The sequence below is a fragment of the Orbicella faveolata genome, unplaced genomic scaffold (assembly GCF_042242905.1).
Source record: "Orbicella faveolata isolate gen_17 unplaced genomic scaffold, um_ofav_v1 contig_12, whole genome shotgun sequence".
NCBI classification, from domain to species: domain Eukaryota; kingdom Metazoa; phylum Cnidaria; class Anthozoa; order Scleractinia; family Merulinidae; genus Orbicella; species Orbicella faveolata.
Genome location: NW_028301539.1, coordinates 8,693,187 through 8,705,000, shown reverse-complemented (window position 1 = coordinate 8,705,000; position 11,814 = coordinate 8,693,187). Strand labels below are relative to the sequence as shown.

At 40.4% G+C, this 11,814-nt stretch overlaps 2 protein-coding genes and 1 pseudogene across 2 annotated transcripts in view; 2 read left to right on the top strand and 1 right to left on the bottom strand.

Annotated features, from left to right (window-relative positions):
* LOC110046524 (EGF-like repeat and discoidin I-like domain-containing protein 3) overlaps window positions 1-11,113 on the top strand; it is a 17,567-nt gene extending 6,454 nt beyond the window's left edge. The window contains exons 4-6 of the mRNA XM_089283670.1: window positions 1,159-1,487; window positions 5,721-5,862; window positions 8,416-11,113. Coding sequence (XP_089139796.1) covers window positions 1,159-1,487; window positions 5,721-5,862; window positions 8,416-8,819 — 875 coding nt within the window. The 3' untranslated portion in view covers window positions 8,820-11,113. The remainder of the gene's footprint in view (window positions 1-1,158; window positions 1,488-5,720; window positions 5,863-8,415) is intronic.
* Window positions 1,498-4,447, top strand: LOC149116454 (uncharacterized). The gene has a single exon (XM_089283723.1). It carries the CDS (start codon window positions 3,526-3,528, stop codon window positions 3,976-3,978), a length of 453 nt encoding a protein of 150 aa, XP_089139849.1. The 5' UTR covers window positions 1,498-3,525; the 3' UTR covers window positions 3,979-4,447.
* Window positions 4,240-5,408, bottom strand: LOC149116453 (uncharacterized; annotated as a pseudogene).
* Window positions 11,114-11,814: the final 701 nt, after the last annotated feature.

The window sequence follows — 11,814 nt, the reverse complement described above, 5'->3', positions numbered from 1 at the left end:
GATTTCTTAAATGGGTTTTAATTCGAGTGTCAAAAATACAGTTTGTCTTTGTTTTGTGGTGTCAGAAATATTAAGCCTCGGACGTACAAGCTAATCCATACCCCTACCGCGGTGCAAGGAGCTGGATGGAAACCCTCCCGTGGGTTTTCATTCTGTTAAGCCAGAGCGAAATAATTTTACATTGATTAGATAGCTACCTCTACAAAATGATATCATTTCCGCTGGTTATTACTTTAAATGACGTCCTTTGACCTGCTATCTTGGATCCGCCCTCTCCGATTTCAGTATTTTCCTAACAAATAACGAAATAACGGAGATTAGTAAACAATCAAACCAGAACACTTCTGAAATGTACAAACTCGTGTATTTCTGCAATTATATTTGATGAAGAAAACTGAAACAAACTACAGAATTATGTCAAAAAAGTTGGTTTTTGGTCCACGACCGTCTACAATCTTTCGTTTTGCCTTCATACACCATGTATGATTTACGTAATCAAAACATTTCTATTGATAAGTTCCTCGGTCAGTAGTAAACAACGATTGTGTTTTGTGCACGGTCAAGGTCAAAAATGAAAACAAAAACATACAACAAAGAGCTCTGTCGAGTTTCAAAACCATTCCCCTCTATCAACCATGGTCAAATTTACATGAGATTTGCGGTTGCCATGGCAACGTAAAAAAATGATGGATACACAATTGACATATGAAAATCACCGTTGAGGATGAATTAACAGCTACTAGAGTAAATCGTCTTTTCAAAACTTTGAAAAAACCTTGTGAGAGGATGGCACCCACATCCTTACCACCACTCCCTACCTCCCCCCCCCCCCCCCCCATTGTACGTCCAAGGGTTAATGTGGAGGACATCTTTGTAACTTCAAAGTTTTGTTAGAGCGGTTTTCGTTCGAGTCCAAGAGCGATTGCATGGCTCAAGAATCTCGCGTAACTTTATTATCCAACACCAATCGTGCCTACTCACGTTTTACCGCGGTTCGTGGGAGCTACATGCACTTCTTTCCAGCTTTGACAGGATCACTGAATTGACTGTTTGTTTTGAAGTTGACCAGAGTATCTTGGTTTTGGTATTAAGAATCTCAATTGAAAATGACTCAAACGCTACATGAAACTTTGCAATCAAATCTGTTCACTAAATTAGGTTGTCAAGGACCTCTTGGCATGGAAAGCGGAAAAATCAGTGACGGACAGATAAGTGCTTCTTCACAGCTTCTCGCCAACCACGCCGCTAATCAGGGCAGACTACACTTTCAAGCCACTGGAACACTACACGGAGCTTGGTCAGCTGACGAAAATGATGCTCATCCATGGCTTCAGGTTTATCTGGCCTGCGAGGCCTTTATAATAACTAGAGTAGCAACGCAAGGGAGAAATGGTTGTTGCTCACAATGGGTTACCAAGTACAATCTACTGTACGGTGACGATAAGAAAAACTTTCAGTACTACCGTGAACAAGGGGAGAGTATAAAGGTAACTAATAAAACACCAGATATACTTGAATACTTTTTGTATTGGCATTTTATTTTAAGGGTGCAGTTACTTTGAATGCTTATTTTCACCATTATTATGTTTTGTTTGTCTTGTTTTGTTTTGTTTTGCTTATGGTTGTTTGTTTTTTGTTTGTTTGTTTGTTTGTTTGTTTGGGAGAAGGGTTGTTTTTTGTTTTTATTTTTTTTACCGCAGCTTTTTGATTTTACATTTGATTCCCTTTAAATAGGGAACTTAAGCACCAGGCTATTTTGCGGCGTCGACGGCGACCGGAAGTGACTTTTTGTTCCGGTAGGCGTTCTGAAGTTGTCTGTCAAGTCGTCTTCATTTCGCGCGAACGTGAAAACCTTCATTTTGGCGTTGTCTGCAGAACGTGAGTATCTTTCCCTAACTAGCTTGTCCCAAACTTGTTTTAACATTCTATTTTTGCTCTCGTTACCTTTTTAGAGGATGTTACTAAAACTGGTAACGGGGAACGGGGAACGGGAAACGGGGAACGGGAAACGGGAAACGGGAAACGGGAAACGGGAAACGGGAAACGGGAAACGGGAAACGGGAAACGGGGAACGGGAAATGGAAAACCGGGAACGGGAGTCTGGGAACGAGTGTACAGCGGTAACTCGCCTAAGAATTCAACATGGCGGACAAAGGAAAAGAAAAGGGAACAATTTGGGGGAAATGTAAGGAAGTGTTACGGTTGTAAACTTTACTTTCTACCACCTGTGCCTCAAAGTCCAATATGGTACCGAGAAAAACAAAGCATGAAATAGCGCCTAGGGAGAAAATCGAATCGGTATTATCACATGCTACCCCAATCGGTTAGTACAAAATACGGACTGCAGACCGGGTACAAAATGCAGACTAGGTACAAAATGCAGACTGCAGACTGGGTACAAAACGCAGAAAGAGAACAAAGACTGTTTTCCGTCTGATACGTGACATCATGTGATCTAAAAACATACAGAGTGTCACGCAGTCGCTTTTCCGCGGTTATCCTTCACCAACATTAGCAGTTTGTGGAATATTCCTTGCTCGTTGCTTCATGTATTTTGTCTTTAACAAAGCGGCTAGGCCACAGGTTATTTATCTACTGCACACGTGATTTGCCAGCTGACTTGTGGATCTCCGAAAGGCCGCCTTTCTAGCTTCCGAATGTGAAGACAGCGGACGACCCACGTTCAATGATGCTCATGTGTTATGTCACTTGTCCTCGATATCATATTGCGTGTTGCTATTTTTAAATATTGATATGACAGCTCGCGCACAAAGTCTGAAGATATGAGTAGACTATGAAGGCTTGAAATTCTATGTAAGAAAGATTGTGGCCTGACCGATTGGCGGACGTAGCTTGTGATAATACGTACAGGTTTTTACCCCAGGCGCCATTTCATGCTTTGTTTATCCCACTACCAATCGAACTCTGCTCTAACAAGAACGTAATGGGCCATGATCTGGTGGCACAGCCGGTAGAAACTCGCGTTAACAACCGCAACACTTCCTCACATTTCCCCAAATTACTCCCTTTTCTTTTCTCTTGTCCGCCATGTTGGATTTTCACGCGAGTTACCGCTGTACACTCGTTCCCAGACTCCCGTTCCCTGTTCCTCGTTCCTCGTCCCCCCTTACCAGTTTCAGTCACATCCCCTTTTTAGAAGTATTTTCTTTCATGTTGTTCAAATTGTACACTCAGACATTTTGTAAACACAGACATTTTCATTTCTCTCGTTGAGTATTTCGAAGACATTTCAACAGAAAATATTTTATGCACATCTTTATAAGTTTACATTTTTTCTCGATCGTCGGTCAAACAGCTGAATTGTCGTATTTTGCTTTTAGAGCTATGGAATGGACTGAAGATCATGATGTTATTTTTGCTTCGAGAAATCCTGGCGAGCGATTTGTTTTCATTCAAAAAAGAAAGCGTTGCGAGGGGAGAAAGGTGGGAATCGATCGCAGAAAAGTTAAATCAAGTGAAGGCACTCAGTTTTCATCTTAAAGATAAGAGGGCAGTAAGAAACCGATGGGTCTTCTCCAGAAGAAGTATAAGGCCAAGATGCATCAAGAAGAAACTGCAAGTGGAATATCCGTGGACGACATGTCCGAAATAGATGTTTTACTTGAAGAACTCGTCGGGAAAGAAGAGAGCTTAAACAAAGTTGGTGATGCTCAGGCAAGAAAGCAAAAAGAAGATAAAAGCAAGGCAGAGGACGTAAGGCAGAAAGCTTTACAGCGATACAGCGAAACGAGAAAGCGCAGGTCAACAGAGAATGACGATGAATGCGAGAAGAAACCGAAGCGCCAGAGAAGTGCTCGCACCGAACCACTAGTTGAATTCATGCAAGAGAAAGCCAAGAATGAGCGAGAATTACGACAACAAGAACTAGATCTAAGAACACTAGAGCAAGAGCAGAATCAGCAAGTGACAACAACAAACAAATCAAGCTATTCTGTCGGTTATCCAAAAGCTTCTTGAGAAGAAACAATGACATTTTCCCCAAGTATGAACATGTAAAGTCACTGTTTATTTATTTCAACAAAAAGACGGGTATTTGCTGAAATTGATGTCTTATTATTTACTTGCGTTTTGTAAATTCGAAGAAAAAACAAATTCATTCATTATTGTTGTTACAAGTTTGACTCTTGCATTGGTGACCACCAAGAAGAATTCAAATACTTAATAAATTTGGGTTTAATGAAAATGGCCTCCACTTCTGCTCTGTTTACTTGAGAGAATTTATCTAAAATAATACTGCAATGAAGGAGGGTCTGGACCAAAAAAAACTCTGAGGTTTGTTTCCATATAGGCAGGTAATAGCATTATTAAGTACTGCACATACAAGATATACACACACTACTCATTCCAATTTTTAAGCTTTTCTTAAAATCCAAAAACTTGAAGTCGTTGATGATGTCTCCAAAGAGCCACTCCACAGTTACTCTAACAGAACTCATGTCAAAATCGTATTGTTCTATCATCGGTGTTAGGACACCATGACGAAATGGTGCCTGTAGGCGTGTTCGCAGTGGATAGGCAGGATCCCCATAAACACTCATGGGCTGACCTGTTGGGGAAAATGCATTCCTTTCCAAATCCTGGAGAAGATTGGAGTCTACCAACATGCTTGCATCGTGTTTTTTTTCCCCTCTGCATATCAAAACGAATAAATAAGATTAATAAATTAATGAAACCTTATGTGGCAGCTTATTTTCATGGCATCCTAGTGAACATAATTAACTTACCAACAGGCCCATACATATTTCCAATAAGTCCATTTGGTAGAGCGACGGACTGAAACTTGAGTGAACGTACCCGTTTATGTCCATTGTACGCTATTCTTTGGTGTTGGCCTGGGCGAGAAGTTGGTCTGACTGTCCCATCTATAAACCCAAAGCAATTGCTGAGATGTACACCTTTGGCATGGATAACATTTGCATACTCCTGTAGCATTGGCAGACTCAACATATCAAACTTCCATTGTGAAATTCGATGACCATGGCTCAAAAAATATGATCCATCACTGTGTTGGTAATCATGCTTATTTCAGGAACTGGTCTTGCAAAACGATGAATCATGTCTGAATAGCGACATGGATACGATAAGCGCTTCAGAAGCATACAAAGCCCTTCAGTTTGATCACAAGTTGTTCTTTGCGGACATCGGAAAGTGACTGGTAATTGAACAACATTTACCAATAATGTTATGTCCTGTTTTCGCACTCTGAACTCCGCTAAACACTCTGATTCATCCATCTGGTCGTAATCAAACTTTGGGTAGGAACTGTAAGGGAATTCTGGATTCTTGGAACTGTAACTTTCGTACAAGGTCAAATATTCTTCGTCACAGATGCTTTTATTGTCGTACAAAAAAAGAAGCAGGTTTCTCATTCCACTGAAGGATGACATGTTCTCAAACAGCCTATTTTAAGAGCGAACAGAGTTTGCTAACGACGTCGCTGCCGCAAAACTCGTGTAGCTGCTTAACGTTTATATTTTGGTGCGAACGACGTTGTTCTCTTCCCAGGCTCTTTCGGTCGCTAAAGTCGCCGTTGCCTGTAAAACGACCCGTGCTTAAGTTCCCTAATAGGGATAGTGACGACGCATGAATGCAAATGTATTAAGCCATTTGTGACTTACCTTGTACCTATGTTTTAAACGAGTCATTAGATGGCAAAGATTGGATCCGTAACATATACATATCGTGTTTTTTTTTTTTAGAGTTTTGATGGAAACATTGACCAAGACACTGCTGTTTATCATGAACTATATCCACCAATCAAGGCAAGATACATCCGTTTTTGTCCAGTGGCTTGGAAAAATCACGTATCGATGAGAGTGGAAGTCTACGGTTGCTCTAAAGGTGAGGAACCCACATGCAGCTTCACCAAAGTTATTTGCAATTTTCAATATTAAGCCTGCGAGCAGGCTTCTCGTGAGGAGAGAAAGTAGGAAAGGAAAAAGGGAGGAAGGGTCTGGCCGCATCGCTTAGAATGCCGAATGACGCCCCCAAGAAACCCCGCTGAAGCGGTGCGAAAAAATCAGTCAATGAACTAATGAACGCGCACAGGATCACAAAAGCCGATTACAATTGAATAACGTCACCATGTCAACTTATTAATCTAAGCCAGTCAGTACGTGGACGCACCGAGTCAAAAGTGAAAGCGGTGCGGGTAGGCTTTTCTTCCACTTTCCTCTCCTTCATTCTTACCACGCGAAGAGCCTGCTCGCAGGCTATTCAATATTGCGATATATCAAGGCACAATAGACATCTTCGAGTATACAGGCTCCTGCTTCTTTTCGATTCAAGCTTAATTCTTGGCGATGACCTGACTGAAAGTAACGACCGCTCGCAGGTTCAAGACTTCAACTGTCTTTTTACCGAAGCCGCACATACAATGTAGATCGATGTAAGCGAATAAGACAACAGAGAACATAAACAACGACGACGGCGACGCCGAGGACGACGTCTGGTCAAAAATGAATTTGTATTTCACCAGCGAAATTCGCAACTGTCTACATCTGTTCAGAACGCCAATGACTCTCTAAAAACAACCTCGGACTAAATATCCAGTGACAGCATTCAATTCCAATTTATCCGTCGTCGTTCGCGTGCCTCCGAGTACGGAGAACTTGGTAATTTCACGTGGTTGTTTTACAGAGGAGAAAGATTTGTATCGCGCGTGCACAGCCATTGTTTTGATCAATATACGTTTTGTTTGGTGACGTTCTCGTCGTCGTCGTCGTCGTCTTCGTGGTTTGCTTAAGCTCTCTAATAACGACTATAACGTGGAAAAAAGCATTGACTGTAAGGTGACATAATAGCGGCAGGCGACAGCCCAAGCAAGCCATATTTGACATTTCATTTACTCTCACCTCTTATTACGAAGTACAATATACAATACAAACTTTAAAAAAGGGGGAAAAAGCCTTTACAAGACTTCAAGGATAGGCCCTGGAAAACAATTCCTCGACATTTTCCACACAGAACAATATTAACCAAAGCCAGCTTATGCTTGCTTAGCACCTAGAACGCGAACTCTGGCTAGTACACAGGGAGTTCTCACATCCGTTTAGAATATTAATAAAAGATTAACCTACTTTTATCGCGCGTGTTTTTGTTTTGTGGCGGCCATTTTGAATTTTTAATACGTGCACGGTCTGCTAGTGCGAGGCCTGGAACCGGAATTATTATCCTCGGTGAGCGATCGGATCCTCCGAGAATTTACGAATTTTCCCGCCTGTCTCAGACTTCCGTAATTTCGGTTCCAGACTTCGCACTAGCAGACCGCTTATTAAAAATTCAAAATAGCCGCCTCAAAACGCGAAACACGCGCGATAAATAATGGTAATTGAACTGAGCGGAGTGCAATTTGGCCTGCAATCATACGCGTGATTTCAAAATCAAACAAGCGCGCAGCGTGAGTTCGATTTGAAATCACAAGTATCATTTTAGACCAAAATTGCACGACACGAAGTTCAATTGCCACTTTATTAGATCCATTTTCAAATCGCGCAATTTTATCACCTTAAATTTTAGATTTTTGTGTATTTGTTCCAGTAGCCGGTTTGTTGAAAATAGCGGAACCGGAAAGGAATTAACTTCTCATTTAGTATGCAAAACGAGGTCATGTGACGAAAGCTCATTCAAGCATGACAAATAAACAAGCACTTCTGAAGTCAGAGCGAAAGTAGTCTACTTCATCCTTAAAAGTGCAGCTCCCGTCGCCTGAATCAGTAATGGCAGGCCTTTCTTTCTTCTGTGGTTGAGGCTGAGACTTTTCATTGTCTTTGGAGAAGGAATTTGAAAGTGCATCCTGTGTATTTCTGTGATGGATTTCTTTTGAGTTGTGAAACTCCCTCGAGAGCACGATGCCCAGTGGATAGCAAGCTTAGGCTTTTTTTCTTTTAAATACCGTTTAATGGCATGATTTTAAGAGAGTCCAGCTCGTTATCATCCCTGTTTCTTTTTGTGACCGCGGCGTAGGACTCAATACTCGGGACCTTGTCAAGTTCTTGCGGCGCCATTTGTTGTAAGATGTTTTCAAGATGGCGGGACTGGTACCAGCTTCGTAGGATGTTCGTTCATTCACTGTTTTGTGGAGCGGGGCGTATTTTGACTGTTTATTCACAGCGACAGAGTTGAGCTCTTGTGTTGCTTCGTTTTAAACTACCAGAAACCTAGAAACATCTACATTCTTGACATGGCTCTGAATTTGTTGTTGTGTGGTTTTCGTTTGTTTATGTTTTACTGGACTCGGCATCATACGATCTTGAGCAGATGTTGAAGACATCGGGGTAAGGAAAGTAATGAACCTCATCATTTTATGATTTAAATGTCCAAGCAACACAGGTATAATAAACTCAAAAAAAGAAAAATAAAGGTTTTGCTAACTCCCACTTTATTCTTCAATAGGATGCCCTGCTTACTGGAAGCAATTTGAAACCTCGCTGTATGCTGTATTCTCAGCAGTCAAGTCTTGGAAACATGCAGAAGGATTTTGTAGGTCAATGGATGCTCATCTGGCGAAGATTGAATCCAAAGGTGAAAGCCTTTTCATTAAATCCCTACTTGAAGACTTGGCCGCGAACTCAAGCCTTCGATTCCACTGGATCGGCCTGACCGATATTGAAGTCGAAAGCCACTGGAAATGGTCTGACGGAAGCTCATTGGGTCCGTATGAAATCTGGGCACCCCAGCAGCCAGATAATTCTTCTCTTAACCAAGATTGTGTTGGCTTATATTCTGTTTGGTGGCACGATGGGCCGTGTCTGTCTAAACGTAGGTTTATATGTGAGAAAAACACTGAAGTAGCCTGAAAAATATATCCAATCCTTCCGTAGATACTAGTGACGTTTAGCACTACGGTTTCCGGCAGCGAAAACGTGAACGGCAAACCACTAGAAGTCGGGTGATCAAGCTCTGCGGTGACGTTCGGCGTTTTCAACGCGGGTTTTTACGCCGATAAGTTTACGTCAATGATTACCTGTACGTTTTTTTTTTTTCTTTTTCGTACATTTTTAGATGTAAACTTTAGGGAATGAGTGAAAACAGATCTTTTAGTTGCCATTTGAAAATCAAACCGAATGCTGATCTCCGAAAATTCAATATGGCCGCCTCGTCAAGCGAAATAGTTTTTTCATGGTTTTATAGCTAAACCGGTAAAGGCCATATCGTCAACTCTCAAACGCCTAACCTGAAACTGCCGTTTGCGGTTTGCCGATAACGCGAAAACCCTGGTGCTAAATGATTCTAATGGTGCGTTCCATAGATTTATTCAAGCCACAACCGGTTTTGGTCCACATCTCGTTGGTTGAGAGAGTAGAGGTAGTTATGCAAAACCAAAGAAAGCGCGTGTTACTTTCGACACTCAGCCTAGTGTAAATTTCACGAACCACAGTAGATGAAGTTTAGGTTCTCACTGAGGCCATATAATACAATTTTAAGCATAACTTCTCGAAAAGCAGAATAGCCAAGGCTTTGCAATAAATAAATATTACAGTCAGTACATATCAACAAACCAAGTAAATTATTCAAAATCGCAACATCACACACAGATTTTTTTTTTCTAGTCATATGCTTTATAGAGACACTACTATGACCATCAGCTCGAAAAGTTGAAATCCTAATGACATATTTGCATCTATTGCTGGAAATTGAAAAAAATTAAATTGGAATTCCAATATTTCAAAGCATATAAGGGGCCGAAATTGTTTCGAGAAATCGAGAGTTCCGCAAAACCGAATGCAAAATATCGATCGGAGGTTCGAAAAATCTGGATTCCTCTGCATTAGGCAAGGACACTAAAGCTTCAAAAAAGTGTATGAGTAATGGGTTATGCATGCGCAAGGTTGGAATGTCCAAATTGAAAAAGTCCTCAACACTATTCCCATTTCTATAATTATGTCTAGGAAAAATCGCTAAAAACTAATAACAGTTTACTCTCCCTTTAAAGTTCATTTAATATCTTCATCTTGAATTGGAGTTCTTGGGGCATTTCGAGAACGACTGAAGACCATAATTTTAGCATAGTTTTGACCAGAAACGGAACAAATTCACCATGAATTGATGCCTTTTTGAAACTGAATGGCAGCCGTGATGTTTGTGCTAGAGAATGTTGGAAATGATTGACGTGTAATATATGTGTTTGAGAAGACAAGACTGACATGAGTAATCTTTGTTAGATATTAATGTTAACAATGGCTTATTATTGTAATCTAAGCAGTTAAGAGAACAGAGCTAGAATCGAGTGAATGTAAACATTGAATGGAGTTGAAACCGAAATAAAGATAGATACAGTCCTTAATGAAACCAGTGCCGAAATCTATTTCTCGTAAACGTAAATTACACTTTTATCATTTCGAGCAATCTCCGACAAATAGCTGACAATTATTGATCAATTCCACCGCTGACCGCACAAGAAGTACATGTAATCAAACAATTCAGGTCTTAATCCCACAGACTAAGATGGACGTTTTTAGGTACTCGTATTTTCCAAGAACTTTCGTCGACCGGTACGTCCTCCCCGAGGAGAGGGTTGCCTCTTTTTCCCTATAGGACACGAGGGTGCCGGTGGTTTAAGAAAATTTCGCGCAATCAGGGCTTAGGGGTTCAATTTCAGCATGCGTAATAATTTTTTTTTTTTTAAAGGCATAGAAGTAGAACGTAAAATAAGTAAGACTTCATTAAAGTCACGGACTCTTAGCTACATAAAAAGCCACTTTACAGGTCTAGTCACAACATAAATAAAAAATGAAATAAATTAAACTGAATAATATTAAAAATGCATATGCACGGTTACTATAAAAATCGATAGAATATACAAATAATTTAACAAAGAGAAGTTTTAAAACATATTAATGTGGATCAAACATCTAGGTGCAACAGCTGGCCAGCTCCACGTTAAGTTATACTTTCTTGATGAACAGTTTATAGTTACTTATTTGCCTGTATCAGCTTGGTAGTGCGTTCCATGGCCTGGCCCTTGACATCTTATCGATTTTAATCCATACTTAGTTGTATTTACTTTCGGCGATGCCAGAATTGCATCTAGTTGGCATTCTCGTAGATTATAATGACTTTCTCTTCGTTTTAATAAATGGCAGTTGAATGTCGACGCCCTCTGATTATTAACTACTTTATAAACTGCAGTCAGTATCGTAGCGAGTCTCTCTGATTTGACAGTGTTTGCTGTCCACACCGTTTTAACAACATTTCGTATGAGGAGCTATTGTCTCGGTAAACGAAGCGCAGTGTTTTGTCGTTGATTTTCTCTAATTTATCGGACACGCGCTTCTTGCCAACATGCCAATTAAGTCTCAGCATAATAATTGAAATGAATGCTGGAATTGAAGTGCTGGAAACTGTTTTGAGCCACCTTAATTGTGATATTTTAAAAAAGGTTTCCTCGGGTGAAGTATTCCACAATTTTTAGTTTCTTGGTTTTTACAAAAATCAATACCTTTAACCTATGCTTAAAACATTTCTAATGGATTTTACTGAAAAAAAAAAGCGGGGGGGGGGGGGGACAAGTAAGGTAAAAGAGCTGTGGTCAGTCTGCTAATTATTAAAGAATTTCACCAGAGGAAACACCTAAATATTCACTATCAGTTTTGCGTTTTTATTTCTGAATGCCAATTCATTGGCATTTAAAAGTATTGCTACTTCTAACTGCCAATTTATTGGCATCCAGATATTTTTTATGAGTGCAAATTTCACTAAATCACTCAATGTATCTCTGTTAACTTTGCTGCAAATTAGCAGACAGTGTACATCGTTTTATCATTTCGGAAAATTGGGAGATTCGCCGTCGGA